The following is a 22,515-nucleotide window of genomic DNA, read 5'->3' as shown; positions in this document are numbered from 1 at the left end:
ACATCAAATAAACACTGCAATCATTAAGTTGAGCCCATTGTTCACTTTGGGGCAGTTTTTGCCAGAAATGGGAAGTAAATGCCTGTTTCTTGCAAAACCATTGTAAATTGAGGTCATGTGACTGCAAATGGCCATAAATGCAGGTAAGTTACTAAGCACCCAAAACATGGTCACGTGACCATGGCGGAGGCAACATTGGAACTTTGAAACCAGGTCATAAGTAGATTTTGGAGGTCTAGCATGCACTAAAAAGTTATTGAAGAATCAGAAACTAAAGTAATTAATAAAATGTTGACAGTCCCTCCAAGAAGGAAAAAATTAAAATGTGGAACAGAAAAATGGAAGGGTCCAGGAAACTCTGGATCATGAGCTCAGCAGGCAGAGTTTAGGAGGAAGAATAATGACAAGCTAGAATTTTGAAGAACTTGGAATTATGATAAAAAAATATGCACTTCAAAGGCTTAGAGATGTTTGGGTCAAAAAAATTTAGTTCCTGACAGACATGACTTTATTGTTCTTTCTTTCTTTCTTTCTTTCTTTCTTTCTTTCTTTCTTTCTTTCTTTCTTTCTTTCTTTCTTTCTTTCTTTCTTTCTTTCTTTCTTTCTTTCTTTCTTTCTTTCTTTCTTTCTTTCTTTCTTTCTTTCTTTCTTTCTTTCTTTCTTTCTTTCTTTTTTTCCCCTATCTATATACCTGTATCTATCATCATCGCTCACCACTCACTTTTGGAAATAGATGGAGATGCAAACCTTACTTCTGGTTACTGATACTTACCGGGATGAGGAAATGATGAAAGCAACATTTCAAACACAAGCTCTGTTCCTTTAAATATGTGTGCTAAGATATAGGCATGTATGAAAGGGTTGTAACGTGCTTTAACAAAAGTGGTAGGTCCTGCAGATACCTATCCCAGCTTCCATTCCTCAGCATTACTTACTTCAGAATGCCCCCAAATATTAACCATAAACATTTTGTGTCTTCTTTTAATGGAAGCAGTAGAAAGTTGTTTTAAATAAATAAACAATATGAAACATCATGTCAACAAACTCGCTATGAAATCACTACTTTCCTAAGATGGAAAGAAAGAGTCACGTTGATGAATGTCAGTAATTGCTCACCAAAAAGAAAAGTACAGTAGTAACACAAAAAAGAAAATCCTCCTTAATCTCTTAAAAAAACATTAAAAGAGCAGCTGCAAGGTTTCGGTATGTGGTTGTGTTCTGTTTGACGCCCAACTTTTAAAAATAGATTTTAACAAAGCAAAATGAATGTCAATAAAACAACCTCAAAACTGAAAAACTTACTGGATTCCCCCGTCTTCCTTCTGGTCCTGGAGAACCCTGTTGTCCAACTTCTCCCTTAATGTTGATGATAGAGAAATAATCATAAAAATATTAAATTTCCAGTAGCACACTGGGAACTGTAAGAGACTGAACTTAATTCAACCAATATATGGGAAATATCTAAAATTTGTCAGTAAAATACAAAAAGCTACGTAAATCTATACAGCATGTTTCTTCAAGCTGTTGTTGTTGTTGTTGTTGTTGTTGTTGTTGTTGTTGTTATTATTATTATTATTATTATTAATTATTATTATTATTATTATTATTATTATTATTATTATTATTCCATTTGCATTTAGTGACAGACCTTGCCAATGATGCAAAATCTATATCCAGGCCCATTCCCCTATGAAATAAATCTCTGGAACACACCAAGAGTCCATCCACATTCTGATTTAGCAGACTATGAAAACTGTGCTGTTGTTGGTTTCTGCCTCCAGAAGGCACAGCTTCCCAAAAGAGTCAGGGGTAGTAGTTGATTTGGCTGCATTTGTCAGCTAAAATGACCCAGGGATGTAGACTTTGCTGATTTATGGCTCTATTATCTGCATTAATAGCAACTGGAACAAGGTTCATGCTGGAAAGCACTAGGAGCACATACATGGGATTAGTCAGGAAAATACATAGAAATTTGCCTGGCTATTTTGTCAGAGAATTCAGGAAATAGTACAGTAGTACAAAAACAATCCCTGTGTTTGAAATTTTGAAATGACAACTTTTACAAGAGGATCCAGGCATACTTTTTCCCATTGCTATCATTCTGGCGGGCTCCATAATGCTTGTATTCCATACATGTGTGTGTGAGAATGCAAGCCTAGATGCACACACAAAATAGAGGCTGCAAGCCATTATTGCCCTAAAGCACCTCGCAGCTGCTAACAACCATGACTGACCTCGTCCCTCCAAAGCTCATAGGGCAGTTCTAATTCGGACTTCAGTGGGAGATGAACAACAAAATCCCAGAAATGTAACCTATGTAACCTATGTTTAGTATGGAGACGGCATTAGTCATGCTTGTTCATGATCCGTGGTGGAAACAGGAGGCAGGTAATGTGTCCATCTTTGTACTCCTTGATCTGCCTGTGGCTTTTGAATTGGGGATGGGAGGCACTATTTATCAGCGGTTTCCTTCCTTTCTTCGTGGCTAGTTTCAACCACTGTTGACAGATGGGGAGAGATTTCACTCGGAGTCCCTCAAATACGGAGGACATAGAGCTCAACGCTCCCTCTCTGTCCATTTAATATCCACACAAAACCATTGTCTCAACGTCATCCAGGAATTATTGTAGACTTAGTTGTTCTCCCAAGCCTTAGAGACTATGTGTTGTGGAGCCCACTTTTCATTTTGGTTTGGTTTGGGTTGAGTTTTTTTCCCCTTGCTTCAATTAATTTTGTTTTTGTTTGATTACTTCACTCTTCCAGTCTGTTTTATCTTTGATATGATTTGTGTGTGTGTGTGTGTGTGTGTGTTTAGGTTCCTAGTTGTAAGCTGCGCACAATTGTGTAGGAGCTGGCCAACCAATAAATAAATAAAAGCATTCCAGAAGGCAGCAATACCAAACCACTTCTCTATTGCTGTCATTGCCATCACCAGCACAAGTCCTCAACTTACGATCATAATTCAGACCAGAATTTCCATTGCTAAGCAAAGTGGGGTCGTTAACTGAGCTGCACTCAATTTTATGACCTTTTTTGCCATAGTTAAGCAAATTGCTGTAGTTGTTAAGTGAATCATGCAGTCGTTACATAAATCCAGCTTTCCCCATTGACTTTACTTATCGGAAGATCACAACACAGGACCACAGGATGCTGCAACCATGGTGAGTATATGCCGGTTGCCAAATTTTGAACATGTGACTCTGGGGATGCTGCAATTGTCGTAAGTGCAAGGACCAGTTGTAACTCCCCTTTTTTCAGTTCTATTGTAACTTCAAACAGTCACTAAACAAATGGTTATAAGTTGACAGGTAGTCAGCCACTTACAACAGTTCGTTCAGTGACTGTTCAAAGTTACAACGGCACTTAAAAAGCAAATGGCCATTTTTCACACTTACGACCATTGCAGCATCCCCGTGGTCACATTATCAATATTCAGAAGTTTGGCAACTGGTTCATGTTTATGACAATCACCATTCCCTACACTCTGAAGAATACCAGGTTGCAGAAACTTAGCTGCATCTTTAAGAAAGTCTAACTCTGAAATACTCATGCGCTGAGTTTCTTAAAGAGGGGGGGTTATGAACAATGGGAAAATTGGTAAATATAACTTTTTCCGTCCAATGGAAACAGTTCCCAACGACAAAGAAAACTCTTCCACAAAGAAGGGTGGGACCTTGGTTATTCCACAGCAGAGAGTTTGCAAACATAAGGGTCTACAGAGGCCAACTTATAGAGCTCATGATTTTGAGGTGTAGCAGAGTATTTACTGTTTCCGGAAGGTAGGGGGCGGACACTATTTCTGAACTTTTGGGAAGAAACTGAAGAAGATTCTAGAAGAAATTTTCAAAGCTGTTTTTCTCGTTAAACTATTCTGACTTTGATCGCAAAAATTTCCAAGTGAAATGTTTTATGGACAGCAGATGTTAAAAGGCAAAATGGCAGCATTTTAATCCAGCAGAAACAAGAGGCCATTGCTTTTTTTTAAATTTCAAACTATTCAGAAATAAATGCTGTACTTCTTCCTCCTGCTCTGCATTATAATCTTAGAATGAAAGAATGCAGTGTACTTAAACAATAACATATATTAAAAGTGAAGATTTTTTTTTTAAAAAAATCAGATAGTAAGAAGGAAATCCAGACAATGCACTTGCATTGTTCTTCCAATTTCCTATACTCTCTATTTATTGCTGCCAGAGCAACACTACATGCCAGAAAGAGGCATTTAACTTGATTAGGGAATTCCCAGGGTATGTAGCAAGGGAAGGGATGGAAAAAGTTGCAGCAAGAACTTCCTAAGAATTCCATATGCAATAAATATCACATGGAAGAGAGCAAAATCATGTAGTTGATCAAGGGACTGCAAGCGTCTCACTTCTTATACTATATTTGCATGCCAGTAGATCAGCTTTGATGTATGGAACAGTCCTAATTAGGTCAGGTTCTCCCTTCCATGGAGCAAACTTATGAGCACATACACATGACCGGAACCCTTGCAGGGTGCTATCAGACGGTCAAGAAGATGAGTAGTGGAAGTAGGAGGGGGTTGTCTGATCTCCTTTTTATGTTACGAATTGTTTCCTTTCCCCTGTGCCAGATAGACTCCCAGTCCATTGAGTCCATTGGGTCTCATATAATTATTCATAGCTGCTCTTAAACAGCACATATATTTAAAAGAAATATAAGCACACAAGAATAAGGTGAGTAAAATACAAATCCATTAGTAAAACAGAAAGAAGAATATGCATCCAGGTAGGTAGTCCTCAGCTTACGATCACAATTGAGCCCAATGTTTCTGTTGCTAAGTGAGACAGTGAAGTGATTTTTGCCCCATTTCACAACTTTTCTTGCTACAGTTAAGTGAAAAATCACTGCAGTTGTTCACTTAGTAATGCAGTTGTGAAGTTTCCGCAATGTCATAAGTCACTTCTTTCAGTGCCAGTGCAACTTTGAATGAACGATTGTAAGTCAAGAACTACTTGTATACGTCATGACTATACATGAAGTTAATTTCAATTCCAGTTATGAATACAACATTTGAACAAAATCAATATATTGGGTACCTTAAAACCTGGAATTCCAGGTCCGCCATCCTTCCCATTCCTCCCAGGTTCTCCCTGTTTTTATAAATAAAGTTAGAGTTACTCACCAGTTGTGATATGCAGGAAAAAAGAAAAACAAACAGAACTCCCCCAAATTTGTCAGAAACTTACAACCCGTCCAGGTATTCCAGGAAGTCCTGCAGAACCTTTTTCACCATTTGCACCCTGGTAAAAGAATAGCACAAAGCTAAATAAGAGCAGCAGTACATCAACTGTCAGCACCCTCTAAAGGCTGACAGAATACATGGTAAGTTGGAGTTGGCCCATTAGTCCTTTTAATGAAGTGCTAAATATGTTTGACCCATTGTAGAAAAACCTACACTTAGCACTGTGAAGAAAAATTCTCCCTTGTTTTTTCTCTTTTAGTACTTATTCAAGGTGATAACACTTTTATGGGTGAAGTGTAGTGTTGCTCTTGTTTTAAGATACAAGTTGGCCAAGAGATTTGTGAAAATGGTTTGCCTTTCACTATACATTACACAATAATTTCTCCCAGGATTGAACTAAAATTGCAAAGGAAGGTCCCCTAAGGAAACTCTCCCCATTGGGTTTCTTTAAATCTCTAGATAAATTTTATTAAAAGTTTTAAAAAGAACATAAAAACTACAAATAGTTTTGCTGTATATTCTTTTATGTTCTATAAACCAGTATTGAACAAAAAGAAAGAAAAACAGAGAAAAGATAAAAGAAGTAGAAAGAAGAAGCATCCTATTTCCTTTGCAGCAAATATAAGCATGATTACAAAATTAACTCTTACTCTATGGTTACAAAAGAAAGCTGACCTTTTTCTATAATTTACTTCCCCCTTCCCCATCATCAAAACCGTACATCATAAATCCGTTTTTTCTGTTTTATGCAAAAAATCTATAAGGGGTTTCGAGTCAGCCATAAAGGTAGATATTGTCTTTTCTCTAATCAAGGAAATCAATTTGGTAGTTTCTGTAATTCCCTCATCTCCGCCACCATTCCTCTATTGTGGGTGGTGTTTTTTATTTTTGAGTATATAGTAATCCAGTTGCTTATCTATTAATTCCAAAAGAAAGTCTCTGTTTCAATAGTATATTAGTCTTTAAAATATTCTCAATTAGTGTATTCTTCTCTTTTTCTTTATATATACATTCCATATATATGTATGTATGTATGTATACGTATATATGTATGTGTGTGTGTGTGTGTGTGTGTGTGTGTGTGTATATATATATATATATATATATATATATATATATATATATATATATATATATATACCCTGTTTCTCCAACAATACGGCCTCCCCCAATAGAAAGTCCCAGCATGTTTTATAGGCATGAAATGAAATTAGCCCCTCCCCCCAAATTAAGGCCTATATTAAAACATGCAAAATGGGGGAATGGTGGGGGCTTGCCTGCATTAGGAAGTACTTTTGTTGCACACCCAGATGTGGTGCTGCCTGCATTGACCCTGATACGAAGTGCCCCACCAATGCTGAGGTCAACATCCAAGCCGTCGCCGCCCGCCCGAAGATGCAAGGGAGGGAATTAAGTCACCCCCAAAAGACAGCCTAGCCATTTTTTCGGGCTCAAAAAAAATAAGACCCAGCCTTATTATATGAGAAACACGTGTGTGTGTGTATATATATATATATATATATATATATATATATATATATATATATATATATATATATATATATATATATATATATATATATATATATATATATATATATTCTTTATGGTATTCAGCTTTGTTCGGGTATTTTCCTCACGTCATTTTAGTTGTGCTTTCAAAGTTGTAGCACGTTGCAGAACTCATCTGCCATCATCAGGCTTCTGTATAGAAGCCTGATGATGGCAGATGAGATTCTGCCAAAACGTTGCTACAACTTTAAAAGCACAACTATAATGACGTGGAAAAATACCCGAACAAAGCTGAATACCATACATATAAATACCCGTGAAAACTTAAGAAAACATATATATTCTTTATATATACATTCTATATACATTCCATAAATTTCTTTGGTGATAAATATCAAAGATATATCATTTTATAAAAATTATCTTTAAGTCCAGAAAATAATGTAAATTTAAATTCTTTCAAATTTTCCAATTGAACCATTTGCATATTGTAGCCAAACATTTTAGCCCATTTTATCATACATTATTTCACGTATTCTCTCTAATATTTCAACAAAAGTTTATATATTTTAGCAATAACATTCATCGTTTGTATATAATTTTATTTCAAACTCAGTCTTATATTGTTCAAAATGATAACACCTTTTATCCATTTTAAACCTTTTTGAGATTTGTGTATAAGAAAATTATTGACAAATATATACTTTTGTTGACAAATCTCCCCTTGATTTTCTTTTACAATCCCTTTGAGAAAAATCTAGTACCATTGTGGCAAACCTATGGCATGCGTGCCACAGGTGGCACACTCAAAGCCCTCTCTGTAGGCATGGGCGCCATCACCCCAGCTCAGCTCTGCCACGCATGTGCGTGCACCTCCTGCCGACCAGCTGGTCTTCAGGTCTCTGCTGCGCATGTGCAGGGTGCATGCATGGGTGAGCCTGCATGGGTGTGGCGCATGCGGGGGGCGGGTGCATGAATTGCATTTTGGTTATTTGCATACGCGCACGCACTTTGGGCACTCGATGCCAAAAAGGTTCACTGATCTAGTATATTATGATAAGCTAACCATAAGCTAACCTAGATTTATATTTACTCTTTACCCTAAGAATGGCCCACCTGACATAATGTTTCTTATCAAACTAAATTGTTTGATCTTATATTAAGCTTAAACTTGCCTTTTTTCCATAAATTCCTGGTGTGCCTTGATCTCCTTTAGGTCCTCTGTCTCCCTTAATAAAATAAATAGATAACTTTATTTTTCTATGCATATTAAATAGATCAGAATAAAGCAAGAAAACATTAGGTCATGATATCTATGGTGATAGTAGTCATACCTCTTAACATAGTGCAAATGTATTTTAAAATTAATATTTATTTACACACCAGAAATAAAATGTCTTCATAACTGTGTATTCAGGCCTCCTGCCTGTCATGACTTTTTACAGCCAGTATCAGACACAAAAAAACAAGGCCATGCATTAAGTTCCAATTAAACTGATTTATTGCTTATGCTTATGCATAGGAATCTAGTCAATTAACTAACAGCACAACTTTGGCACTCAATAAGAATTAAGACTTCAGGATGAGTTGGACTTTGATTGCTTCTGGGAATGTAGAGATTCTAGGCTGATTCCTCTTTGATTCCACCCCCAAGCTCTGCCACTCCTTCTCCTACACAGTGCTATAAAATATATAATAATAACATAAAAATATATAAAAGCTACAACGTGAAAGAATAACAACTCTAATTTACCTCTATTATAGTTCCAATTTACAGTATTTTAGGAGGTCTATTGTGTAAAATAATGAATTAAAAATTCAAAAACAAATCCATCTACTAGGAGGTAGCATCAATGGAAGGATGAGCAATATTTCATCTAAGACAAACTTTGTACTAATGTTGAGGTGATAAATAGACTAAATATTCCAGACCTTCAGAGCAGGCTAGTTTCGATTATCAGGAAAGAGGAGGTGATATTATTGAAAAATACTTCCCCTAGGACTACAGTCTTATTAAATAAGGGAAAACTATTTAAAACTGGATACACAAATCAGCCTATGTGATGTAACCACTTCCAGAAAGATAGATGTCTGCCTCTACTTATTTGACAACATTCTGAACTAAAAGTTGTGTTCTGGAAGACAGAAAAGAAAACATGGAATAATAACTTTTTTTAAATTCTGAATGAGATAAAAAGCACAGGATTTTTATTATTTTGACAATCCCTTGATTTTTTTTTTTTTTAACATCCTACCCATTGTTACAAGAAGCATTTGGTTTGAACCTTAGATGCTGGAATTCCATGTAATCCAGGGAAACCTGGAACTCCACGTTCACCCTAGGGGAGGAAAAAACATAAATTTCTGTGAAGCACGTTAAGTAAATAAATAGGTGTCAAAAGGCATCACTTCATAAATGATACAAAGATATTTACTCCACAGGGCTTGCTTTCCAAATAAGAATTACACCATTGCTTTCTTCCACACACAACCATGCAGTCTTTGGTCTGGTCAGGATGCCAAGGCACCCTTGAGCTAATATTTAGCCACTGAATCTTAGGACATGAAGAAATTATGTACAAAAACAAATGGAAAGGGCACTGCTTTGGCTAGGTGAAAGAAACTAGGGAATAATTAGCCATCATCCAGAAGCTCCCAGCATCTGCATTTTGAAATAATTAAGAAATGAACTATCTGGAATGTACAAACATAGAAGAAAACAATCTATGATGTTCTTCCTAGAACCAGCCCCCACCATAATTCTTGTTGAGAAATATCTTCTTACAACAGATATATCACACATAAACATTAAAAACATATTTTACTATGTAGAATTATGGATAGTAAAAACATTTGATTATTTCAGAGAATTCAGTCAATATGTATCTGTACAGCTTTATTCATGAAGTTAGATTAGCAGGTAACTTTATTGATGGCTTGATTTTGTTGTTCTCCATCACTGCCAGATATGACCTTTCCCTCCCTGTTTTATTTTAAACTATCAATGATTTATTTGCAAGCTCATCTTAACCTATTCCAATAAGAAAACTGAATGATATATCGCCAGTATGTGGAACAGTAAATCTGTACTAGCACATATTATTCAGCATCTGGACAATAAATTAAAGTCCTGATTATTCACAACTTCTGAAACACTTCAAAATAATCTCAACCCACAAACAACTGGACATGAACAATAGTCATCAATTTTGTTTTGAAGAAGTAGGAAAATGTTCTTAAATGTCCAAAGTTGACATTTTGCAAAACCATTATTTTATGTAGAGACAAACCCAAACAGCTTGAACTCAAGTGACTTTAACTCAAATTTCAGTTCAGATATACATTTCGAGGTAGGTTTCAACTAAATCACAGTGGCATCTAATCTAGATATCCATAACTCAGGATATTCTATAATATTTTCCTCCTTTTCTTCTTTCCTCCACCATCTGATTTTCCATTTATTTACTTATAATAATCTATATGGCTGCCCAACTAACTCAGTGACTCTAGATGGCTTATAAAGATTAAAAAAATCAATATAAAAACAATAAAAAGCAATAAACATCCTGGAAACAATGATCAAATCAACCATTACATTCTTTGTTGTGTTTTGCTTTGTCCATGTGGCAATTGGGTTGGATCATAACTGCCTTAATCTTACCAATCCTTAATAGGTATTCCACAAGTATTAGATTCAATAGAGATTAGCATACCTTTACATTTCAGTATTTTATAAATCCTAATACTTCTTATGCCTTTATCTACAGTTATCTAAATTAGATATATATAGCATTCCAACTGTAATTTTATAGGTCTTTTGTAGAGAATGAAGGATTTGATTCCCTTGCAATTTTACATTAATAATTTTTATTTTTACTTCCACTTTAGAGCGATTGTTATATTATTAGTTTTATGGTGATTCACAAGCAAAATAAACAACAAGAACTAATCTTACAAGAAATGAAGACATTAAACATGTGGCTCAAATGCTTGTTGCATACCTTAGAGAACTAATACTGATTAAGGGGCCACAGTGAACATTTCATTATTCATTATTATTCTTGGTCTCATTGCCAAATTCATTCTTAACCACAGCTGACTTTGATATAAAGAATGGAAAATTATTGCTCACTGGGAGCTTTCTGAATACTACACAGAATACAAAGTAATTTGGTCAAGATGAATTTTCATATAATTATATGAGAGTGATGGCTACAAACATGACATATACAGTATACTATATCCCATAAAAACCATTGAATACAATTCTAAATGCTTGGATTTTTCATACGTGCAGAATGATTTTCAAAAGAAAAAGAAAAAAGACTTGAATAATCACAAATAAGATTCTATGTGATTCAATAATCACATATCAGATTATGTTATTGTGAACTTTACAAAAATCCTAGTGTCTTATACTGTAGGATCATACAAAGCCTAACTTCAAAATACATTGTACTTAAACTTGCAAAAATTGCACAGGTGCACACAAATGAACCCATCTTTTCCATGTGGTTGGACATCTAGACTTATTGGGCAAATTTCAAATGTAGGAGAAAAAAACAGCAAATAAAGAGCAAAACATGGCAGAAGATATCTCTAAACCAAGAAATGTCCAGAAGCAATTTAAATAAACCATACGTTTGTACAGACAATCAAGTTATTTTAAACAGATAATGTATATATTAGTAACTATCTTCCAAATATTTTGAGTATTATGTGATTTATTGATTAAAATGTATTATAGGCATTAAATTAGCCTTACCTTTGTCCCATCTGTCCCAGGTTCGCCTTTCACACCTGGAAGGCCACGTGGACCCTTGTAAAAAAAAATCTAGATTAGGAACTGTTGAATTTTATGGATTTTATTTATAATTATAATAACCATTATGTAAAATGTTGTCTCAGAGAGGTTCTTAGAACAGCTTTTCCCAATTTTGGCCATGCGGGTTAAGAATTTTGCAGTTTTCCCCAAAACATGAAGGCACTTAAAGAAGCATTTTCTAGTGTTTAAAAAAAAAAAAGACATAGTGAGCTTACTTGAATCCCCGGTGATCCTGGAGTACCTGCTACTCCTTGATAACCCTAAGAAGAAAAACCCAAATGTAATACTATTTAGTGTTTCAGCACTTTGCTTTAAATGATTTACACCAATTTCATGGCTCAGACTTGAGGGCTGTGGAATTTCTGTCAGATGCACAGAACTGGGGATATCGCTTTGCCAATAATAAAAAAAAAAAGAATATATTTCAGGCCAACTTCTCCAGCAGAACAGCAAAGTAGTCATTAAGGGTCATTTCATTATCTTCCAAATAGATTGAATTAGATGTATTCCATCCATTGATTTCAGATGACAAAGAGATTGAACTTTACACAGTTTGCCCTATTTTAAATCAGAACTACATGGAAGGTAACGTCGTGTGAGGAATTCCCACACATATTTGCATGAATGAACTTATTGGTATCTCTTTGATGGATGATTGATAGACAAGGATCTAGTTCCTAATAAACAGATATGGGTCTTACTATGTTCCTTCTGCAAGATGAAATCCTATTTTATAGTCAGTTATAGAATAACAATTGGGGATGCGGTGGCTCAGCGGCTAAGACGCTGAGCTTGGCGATCAGAAAGGTCGGCAGTTTGGCAGTTCGAATCCCTAGCGCTGTGTAACGAAGTGAGCTCCTGTTACTTATTCCAGCTTCTGCCAGCCTAGCAGTTCGAAAGCATGTAAAAATTCAAGTAGAAAAATAGGGACCACTTTGGTGGGAAGGTAACAGCATTCCATGAGCCTTTGGAGTTTAGTCATGCTGGCCACATGACAATGGAGACCTCTTTGGACAGCGCTGGCTCTTCGGCTTTGTAATGGAGATAAGCACCACCCCCTAGAGCCGGAAATAACTAGCACATATGTGTGAGGGAAACTTTTACCTTTACCTTTTTAGAATAACAACATGACACATCATAGAATGTACCAATACCCATATGCCCCTTTGAGCAATTCTGATTTGAAAAGGTCCTCAATGATTATGTGGCTATTTAAATCAGCTCTGTATCTCAGTGGAGGAAATGGGTTGAATGTCCCCTTTGTCTTCATTAACAAAACTGATTATGAATGACATAAAGTTCATTTTCATATGGAATCATAAAGTACATTCCACAGAAATTAATGAAAGATTGAAAGTTGTTGGCAATAAGTCATAAATAGTGGTTAATCACATTTTGTCCAAAAAAGCAAAAAGGTCAGGAAAAGAGATGAGCTGCCAGGAAAAAAAAAAAAAATCCCTGTAACTGCATGGCATTCAGGGAATGTAAAAATTTGATGACTGAATTGTGGTCAAAGACATCCAGCCAGCTTTCATGCCTAGAGGCCTAGAACCCACAGTGCCCTGGTTTCAAAATACTCTCTTCCCAAATTCTTAAATACTTTATCCCAGTCTCAACCATATTGGATGACAACTAGATGGCAGCCAGGAGATTTTTTAAAAATAGCTTTCTTGCAACCTAGTGGTCAATTGATCAACCCAGGAGTAAGGAGCGGGGAACAAAGTTCAATTAGCTAGTGGGATAATGAGAAAAACAAAGATTTTTAAAAAATGAAGTGTGCAGTGTAGTCATGTCAATTAGTGAACATATTTTTGCACGATGGATGACATTGCGCAGGGCTGGAATTTCTGCCAAAGAAACTACCAATCATAGTCCTTGATATAGTCCACATTGATGGTAGCCAAGGCAGACCCGTCTCGGGTACACAGTAAAGATTTGCTATGGGGAGACCAAGACTTAAGGTGGCATGTTTTCCAACTAGTTATTGGTCAGCAAGGGAGCTCAGCAAAGCAACTGTGGGGATATGGCTTTAGAGCAGGGGTCTCAAACACAATTTACCTGGGGACCGCTGGAGGCAGAGTCTGGGTGAGGCTGGGCCGCACATAGAAGTGTTTAGCCAGCTAGCGACGCATGGAGAACGCACTAATATTATATTTTCATATCACGGTAGAGGCCACAGGATATTGTCCTGTGGGCCGCAATTGGCCCGTGGGCTGCGAGAATGAGACCTCTGCTTTAGAGGAAGCTACTACCTCTACTACCATTCACCTTTACAGGTGCTCCACAGGTTACAACAGCAATTTCCATTGCTAAGTGACATGATTATAAAGCACAACATCACAGGGCTGCAGTCCCCATTGCCATCATAACTTGTGCAGGTTGTTAAGCAGGGAAGAGCCAGGAGTCCCTGGAAAGCAGGGTGGTGGATGTGCAGGTGCCATGGGGGTAGGGGGTGGGTGCTGCTGAAAGGTGCTCCAGAGCACAGGCAAGTGTGTGGGTGCCATAGGGAGGTAGGGGGTGGCATGGGCAGGCATTATGGAGTGTGGCTGGGCAAAAAAAAAGCGAAGGAGCCAGAGTAACTTTGGATTTCCTGCTGGCTTCCTCATTGATTTTGTTTGTGGAAATCGAGGCAAAGAACAGCAAAAAGTGCACAACAGTAAAAAGTGCAACCATGAGATTGCTGCTTGCTGTGACATAGTAACTGTGAGTCAGGTCCTAAGAGCCTGCAAACACATGACCACCGAACACGGGGACAGACAGAACTCTGAGGACCGGTTGTAAATCTCCTTCATTCAGCACAATTGTAACTTTGAATGGTTGCTTGAATGAGTGGTTGTAACTCGAGGACGTAAATCTACCTACCTGTATTATCTTTACTGCATATATTCGGAGGCTAAATTGGGATCATTTGACACTGTTCTTGTTATGTCGGGATTCTTGGTTTTACTATCATATACCTTGTTCTGAATGCTTTTCCCAGTTGGGCAGCTTAAATATTATTACAATTACTCCAGCAAAATATCTTTCTATTTCAGCTATATTTATTGTGAATAAAGCAATGCGGTTCAGGCTATTAGCTATCAATACATTCCAAGCAATCTTCAGAAGGCATTCTAAGACTTTATCCTAAATCAACATCCTTCAGTTTCATTTTCTTGATACATTTCATATTTGTTTATTTTTCCCATAAGACCAAGGAGCACTTCAGTGGAAATTTGGATTAGGAAAGTTCTCTCATTCCATGGCAATATTTGTCTTCAAAGAGGGGTTGTTGCTTTTTTTTTTTTTTTTTTTTTGAAAAATTAAGATATTGAGAGTCAATTTGGTGTACTGGTGAAGGCTAGAAACTAGGAGCCTGTTTTAGTCTCATTTTAAGCAGGAAAGCCAGCTGGGGCCTTGGGCCAGTCACTCACTTTCACACCCCAGCCCACCTGACAGGGTTTTATGCAGAAATAGGAGGAAGAACAAGTACTGTGTATATACACTGGCTTGATTTATTCGTAAAAATAATAAAAGTGAAATATAAATAAATAGATAAGACATCCAATTACACATATTCTGATGTTCCATCTGCTACTTATGTAAGAATACAAAATTCATTAGAAAAATAGTATGTAATTGTATCCAGTTAGGGTTTATTTCAAAATCAAGCAAGCATTCCCAATCTTTTCTGTATAAACAGTCCCAGAATTACTGCTGACTACACTCGTAATCCAGCAGTTCATGTGTCCCAAGGATCATGAATGCCTGTGGAAAGTTGAGTTTGTATGCAGTGAAGAAATATGGCTCTAACTCAAACAATCTAACTCCATTATATTTAAAGCTTTATTAGGAACGGCCTCTATGCCTTAACAGACCTGCCCACAAAGCAAATTTTCATTAAAAGAAGCATATGACTTTGGGATGCAAGGTTTTCTATTATTGCTTTCCAGACCATTTTACTCTATACTAATTCCCATTATGGCTAAGGAATATTCAAAGATTGTTTCATTTACAGCTCAATTACTAACTGAAAGACAACAAAAATAGTTAGGAGTAAGTTCCAATGAGTTTAAGAATTATTATACAGGATTACCACTTAGGCAGATCAAAAGCTGCATCATGATTTTAATACTCCTTAATAGCCCTCTCAATTCCTAAAATAACTTTTCAAAAAATTTCCATACTGTGAAAAATGTTCAACTTGAAAAACTGACTCATCTGAGGAAAACTTGTAGAACTGCCAGATTATAAATCTACAAGAATTGTTTCTTTTTTCTTGCATGGTTTATTACAGTGTTATTTGTATCATTACTAAGAAGCTTTGTCCACAGCTAGAATAAAAGCTACAAGGATGTGGCTCTCACTTCTAAAAAATACTAATAGTGTAACTTCCCACTTACTATTGATACCAAAAAGTTTTTTTTATCACTAATCCAGAGGTTGTAGTACATTATGGAGACTTTATGAGCAGCAAGAGCACCCACAACTTCTCAAAGCAAGATGTTCCACTGATTAATTGTTCTCACTGTCAGAAAATTATTTCTTGTTTCTAGATTGCTTCTCTTCTTGATTGGTTTCTATCCATTGCTTCTTCTCCTGCCCTCAGGTGCTTTGGAGGGTTGACCCCCTCTTTCTTTGTGGCAGCCCTTCAAATATTGGAATACAGCTATCATTTCATTCCAGCCCTTCTTTTCATTAGACTAGGCATACATAATTCCTGCAACCATTCCTCATACAGTAGAACCTCTGGTCACGAACACTTCTGACCACGACCAAATCGGGTTCCAACCCAAAAATTCACTTTTATTTTTTTGCAGCCATTTCCCCTTCTGCGCCATTTTTTTTGTAAGCGCCAAATTTCCAAAATTAGGGTCATGACAAATTGGGTTGCGACCAAAGTTATGGAACAAATTATTGTTGTGACCAGAGGTTCTACTGTATGTTTTAATCTCCAGACCTTTAATCATCTTAATTGCTCTTCTCTGCACTCTTTCCAGAGTCTCAACATCTTTTTATATCGTAGGAACCAAAACTCGATGCAGTGTTCCAAGTGTGGTCTTATCAAGGCATTATTACTTATTTAGTAGAGAATACCTCCACTAAATAACGTATATCCTTATTTGTGTTGCACCAGGAAAATACATTTCCTTCTTGACAAGGATAGAAACTGGAAAAGCAACCCTAACACTCCTCTATTGTTAAATTCATGCCCCAGTCAAGAAAAAGTTGTCCCTCCTAGTTATGCTATAGGCAGAGGAGACTCATAAGGAGATCTCTGATGCAAAAACACAGGAAATACATTTCTGCTGTAGAATCTGTTTTGATCTCCTGGATGTAAAAATATGAACTGCAACTGTTTAATTTTTCAAGATGCCCTTCTGGAAACAGCCAGCTAACATCTGCTAAGCACATACAACTATACTTATGGAGCAATTTCATGTAGGAAGAATTCCTCCGATAGCAAGTACAACTCTGAACATGGAAAACACTGCATGTTGTTAAATATTATGCCCATACAAGGCTCTTTCTCATGTTCATCAAAACATGCAGACGTGCCATAGCAATGTTGCAAAAGCTCCATTCATATGTTCAGGGAGAGTGCATGCAGAATTTCTAGTCTTTAGTTCCCCTCGTTTTTCTGCATTAATCTCTGTCTGCAGTATTATTCAGAACTGTTCAAAATACAAGCAGTCCTCAAGCTACAACCATCTGTTTAGTGACCATTCAAAGTTACAATGGTAGTGAAAACAGTGAGTTATGATGACTGTTTTTCACATTTACAATTGTTGCAGCATCCCCATGGTCACATGATCAAAATGGGCATGTATTTCTGACGGCTGCAGTTCCACCTTTTACAGCCTTCTGACAAGCAAAGTCAACGGTAAAGCCAGATTCACTTAGCAATTGTATTACTAACGTAGTAACTGCAGTGATTCACTTAACAACCGTGGCAAGAAAGGTTGTAAATTTGGGCAAAACCCATTTAACAACTGTATTTTGGGTTTAAATTGTGGTTGTAAGTCGAGGACTACTGTATATTGTTTCTATTGTGAAGAATACTGCTCTGAGAAAATCTGGGCTCAGGTTGCTAGTCAATTACAAAGTTTGTTGGGAATATTGACAAAGGATTTCTCTGGGGAAGATGAACTATGGGATGACATCATGTAATCTACTACAGTTCCTTACAGTAAGCTTTGCCAACCTGTACCCTACTGTTGCTTTTCAGACAACAAAAGTTAAATATAATTTATATGAAGCACTTTCCTTTTTCTGTTGAAGAGTTCAGCATTTGGGCAAAATCATAGTTTTATAATTGATTGAACTATTCAAGTAAACCCTCCTTCATAAAAAAGCAACCATTTTTTAAAGATCTTGAATCTGCTAGCTGTTGGGCCCCTCTGAACATTATACTATGATTTCTTTATTCTTGGACTCTCCCTCATTACAATCTTCAATACATGGAAATGTGTATTTTTGGTACTGCTATTCATAACAGTACAGTGTCGGCATCCAAAGGGAACCACCATAATAATTTCAACCATCTGTTCTACCTATGAGCATGGCCAAAATGTAACTAAGAAACCAAAATAAGAAAATTTGGACATCTTATAACATGGAACTCCTCAAGCAATTGGCAATATCCCTAAAATTTCCAATAAGCATTTATCTCAGATTTTCCATGTAGAACTGATACAGAAACCAAATATACTCTGACCACCACAAAGAGACAACAGCCTTATAGAAATATAGAAGTATAGACAAATCAGGGGGGAAACATATTGTGAGCAAGAAAAGTGCACTCAAAGTAGCATTCAAAATAATAAAGACCATGCTGTTTTATTTGTTGTTAATTTTTAAAAAATCTAGAAACTTAATTAAGACTAATTTCATGGAATATATTATAAAGTATTGAATATTCTGGAGAAAGATCAGAACTTTGAGGACAACCCATTTCAGTATTTCATTTGCCCTTACTTTAATTGTTAGGAAAGAGATGAAACCAATCTGAATTTTTAGATCTCTTCTGTAATAAGCCTCATTCAAAAAAAAAAAAAAAAAAAACACGTCCTCACTTGATTGGCGCATAGAAGGTTCTATATTTTATCTTATAATGCTATTATGCAGATAGGATTTCTAAATTAAGTCAACATAGCATCCAAAACATTTTTACTGCAACTGCAAGAACACTTTTACAGCAGCAAAGCAGACCATTTACAAATATAAAGTAATTTCAAATTGTGAAAGGCTTCTATACCTGCCTTTGGTAATCTGATGTTTTTGAGGTGTCTTTATTTCACAATTAAAAAATGGCCAAGATAGTTTGAGGGCACCTAACTGAGCAAGATTCATTTTATGGGGAAGGGGTGCTACACTGCATGTGTCTTTAATAACAGTAGAATTAGAGGGCTATGAAACATAGACTTAACTTTGGAAAATGATACAAAAAGTGAACTAAATTTTAAGGAAAATATTAATACTTATTTTTGGCATACCAAACCTTTTAATGCAAAGTAGGAACCCTAATTCTTTGTATTAAGGAGTATGTCTAGGCTGAATTTTTTTTTATTCACAATAACATTCTGATCCACTTTATTATTAGTTTTGCATTAAAAACTACTGAAGATGACTAAGTTTTTAGTACTCACAGGCTTACCATCTGGACCAGGTTCTCCAGGGAAGCCATGATTCCCAGGTTGTCCTGGATCACCCTAGAAATAAAGACAAAGTACAGAATAAGGTGAGACTCACAAAACATTTCTCTAATCTTTAGAAGGGATCCTTCACTGCGAACTGAAAATACCCTGCAGTGCTTACAGGATGAAGGGAAAGTTCAATGTTTGGTTTTTTTTAGGTGGGGATTGTCTTCCCCGCATCCTAAAACATTCCCTCCTTATCCGATAAAATTATAAAATGGTTGAGACTGGAATTATTTAGGAAACTCTTTTATTTCTCTATTATGTGGAGTTGTCTCATTTAAAGAAAATTTAAGAAATTTAAGAAAAATACAACATATTCTAACATATTCTTAAAACTGTAAAATTTTGGAAGTAAACCAAAGACATTTTATGCAGGACTTGTCTTTACAATCCAACCCTTAATTTTTCTGTGGGAAACATTTTCATCAATTGCTCTTACTTTCACAGGGGGTGGCCTTATTCTTGATATTTAAGCTGTTACAAACTTTCCTAACATGAATAACTAAATAAAAACTTTTGTAAGTATTATATTAAAAGGGCATAATAGTTGGCTGAGGCCTCAGAGAATTGGCCAGATTATTATTATTATTATTTTATATTCTGATATATATGAGACTGTAAGAAGATTACAGGGGAACATTCAGCACCAAATCAAAGATGGTAAGATATTTTTTTTTAGCTGCCATGTCTTATCCAACAGTAATATGAACCAAACCCTGGGAAAGTAAAACTTAAACATGTCAAGTAAGCATTACAATTGTGGGACTTCACTATATTTCTAACAAATAATATAGCAATGGACCAGTTCACTAAAAAGCCTCATTTCCAACATCAGTCTTTCCTACTACATATCACAGAATCAATAATTCCTTTCTTAGTACAGCAAAACTTTTCCCATGAGAAATCATAATGTTGACATTCCACCGATTTTTCTGCAATTTAGTCTTCTAAAGGAGGCTGCTAAATTCTGAACTGACTATTTAAGCATAAATTTGTGAAACATCTTACTTATTATCTCAATTATCTCTAGGGTAATTAATTCCACTGTAAACTCAAGTCCTACTTCGTGGCCATTAAGACTTCTATGAAGACATGGATGGTAAAAATGTGAGGAAAATGGACAATTGTTGTTATTGTTAGTCGTGAAGTTGTGTCCCACCCATCCCGACCCCATAGACAATGTTCCTCCAGACCTTCCTGTCCTCTACCATCCCTTGGAGTTCATTTAAGCTCATGCTGACTGCTACAGTGACTCCATCCAGCCACCTCATTCTCTGACGTCCCCTTCTTCTGGGGAATGGAAAATATGAAGGCCAAAATGTTCGAATTGTGGTTTTGAATGAACTTCCTAGTACTGAAAAAGTTCATTTCTTGACAACTTGATTAGTCTGTGGTACATTAATCCACAAACACTTCTGTTATCTCAACCATATATGTAAAACTATATATCTCAACTCTATAAGTAAAATATCTCCTATATTAGATCCAAAGTCCACTCACTTTGTGTCCTGGAGGTCCTTGTTTTCCTGGAGGACAAATACAAGGAGGTGGTGTAGATCCTACATCGCTAGGTCCATTCTTGCACTATTAAAGAAAAAAATATATTTTCAAATACCAACTCCAATATAGTTTTTACACTTGTTCCACTAAAATCCCCAAAGATAATCAAACCGGCTTTGATGATACAATAGCAATTTCATAATCACAACACAAACTTTGCTGTAGAAATCAGAGGGCAGCGTCAGTTTCTTAGGAGATAACTTAATTATTCCTACAGATTTTCTACAAAAAAAATAATAATTTAAAATCCTGGGTGCCTTTCACAGAATGTTGCAAGCCTCTCTTCTCCCATCTGGGACAGACGGACAATTCCGAAGGATCCATGAATCAGATATAGAAAAATTATGCAGAAATACAAAACGAGGCAATCACTGAGTGGCAAATCATTTTCTTTATATTCAAAAGTTCCCGGGCTTAACCTTTGGCATTGCCTAATGAAATTTAAAAGATCAACCACCACCCCTGGAGATTAGCTGCAATTCAGTGTAGACTCTATTGACTGGAACAAGGTTACATAAGGTGCACCCCTGTGTGGATGCCTTTTGGACTATAACTGCTGAAACCTGAAGGCATGTTTTTTTTCTTATCTTGAGGAAGAGGGTAATTGATTTCTATACTATAAGTATTAAACAGGCACATCACAATTAAAAAATGAAGACTCTCCCCAAACGTAATCCTTCCCACCTGTGTAATATGTCCCCACCTACATAGTAACCCTCTCAGCCTGTTCCTGGGTCAGATGGAGAAATAGTTTGGATTCACCTAACAAAGAATTCTGCTATGATCTGAACAAAAAAATTACCAAGAACACTAAATCAGACAGACTGCCGAGGGATGGTCTTCTCTGAGACAAACAATTTTTCCTTGCACTGTCTGTAAAAATAAACCTTTTAAGCGTTCACAGTAACATCTGTATTAGAAAAAAATTAAGTACCCCTCCTTTCAGAGTGTTTCACATACGTAGAAGTGCTCAGATATTATCTGTTTATTGCAAAGAACAAAGGAACAAGTTCACACTTTTTTAAATGTAAGGATTATCTATCAAGCATTTTTTCCTGGGCCTGTAATTAGAGAAATTTCCACTGAACCATCCCTTATGTTTTCCAAATTCTAGATATTTTCTTCTTTCATGTATAATTGAAAGAAACCACCAAAAATTAACTGAATACTTGAATACTGCCAAAAACTGAATACTTTCTAGCACTTTATTTGCCTTAAAAGCAGAATATATCCTTCTATATTGTATATGTATTTACAGTATGTATATATGCTTTTGCAAAGAATATAAATATGAATTAAGTATGCATGTGTATATTTTACATATGGTTATATTTCATCAATGTGAGCACTGAATATTCCTAGTAATATAAAATAGTTTAGTAATGAGTAATGGAAGATAGTCTGTAATACATCAAATAAAAATCAAGATAACATAAAAATTGAAACAAACATCAATTGAATTATTTACTTAAAGAAAAATTCCTCAGCGTGGAGGTAAAGAAATGTTTTGCAAACAATAAAATCCCACATTTCCTTCTATCCCATATTCCAAACACACAAAACATTCCTACCTCACCTGGTAAGTTACAGTAAGTTTACTAGAAATGTAAGAGAGGAAAGGCAAATGTTACCTTACATTTGTACAAATGTGCATTGTTTGGCCTACCTCTCCATTCTGAAATGGAAAAAAAAAATGATGGAATTAAAACTTCTTTTAAAACCTGCACGCACAA

The 22,515-nt window shown here is 36.0% G+C and overlaps 1 protein-coding gene across 1 annotated transcript in view; it reads right to left on the bottom strand.

Moving 5' to 3' along the window:
- Positions 1 to 22,515, bottom strand: part of COL21A1 (collagen type XXI alpha 1 chain) — an 84,001-nt gene that overhangs the window by 30,591 nt on the left and 30,895 nt on the right. Inside the window, exons 8-16 of the mRNA XM_087945641.1 lie at positions 20,723 to 20,806; positions 19,172 to 19,234; positions 11,759 to 11,803; positions 11,484 to 11,537; positions 9,004 to 9,057; positions 7,894 to 7,947; positions 5,211 to 5,264; positions 5,061 to 5,114; positions 1,303 to 1,356 (exon numbers count right to left, since the gene is read on the bottom strand). Of these exons, the coding sequence (XP_087801767.1) occupies positions 1,303 to 1,356; positions 5,061 to 5,114; positions 5,211 to 5,264; positions 7,894 to 7,947; positions 9,004 to 9,057; positions 11,484 to 11,537; positions 11,759 to 11,803; positions 19,172 to 19,234; positions 20,723 to 20,806 (516 nt within the window). The remainder of the gene's footprint in view (positions 1 to 1,302; positions 1,357 to 5,060; positions 5,115 to 5,210; positions 5,265 to 7,893; positions 7,948 to 9,003; positions 9,058 to 11,483; positions 11,538 to 11,758; positions 11,804 to 19,171; positions 19,235 to 20,722; positions 20,807 to 22,515) is intronic.

The sequence above is a fragment of the Notechis scutatus genome, chromosome 1, assembly GCF_049901735.1.
Source record: "Notechis scutatus isolate UNSWTSFEM ecotype Mainland chromosome 1, rNotScu1.2, whole genome shotgun sequence".
Classification (NCBI taxonomy): Eukaryota; Metazoa; Chordata; class Lepidosauria; order Squamata; family Elapidae; genus Notechis; species Notechis scutatus.
The sequence above is the reverse complement of the archived record's forward strand: the minus strand, read 5'-3'. Positions and strand labels throughout refer to the sequence as shown.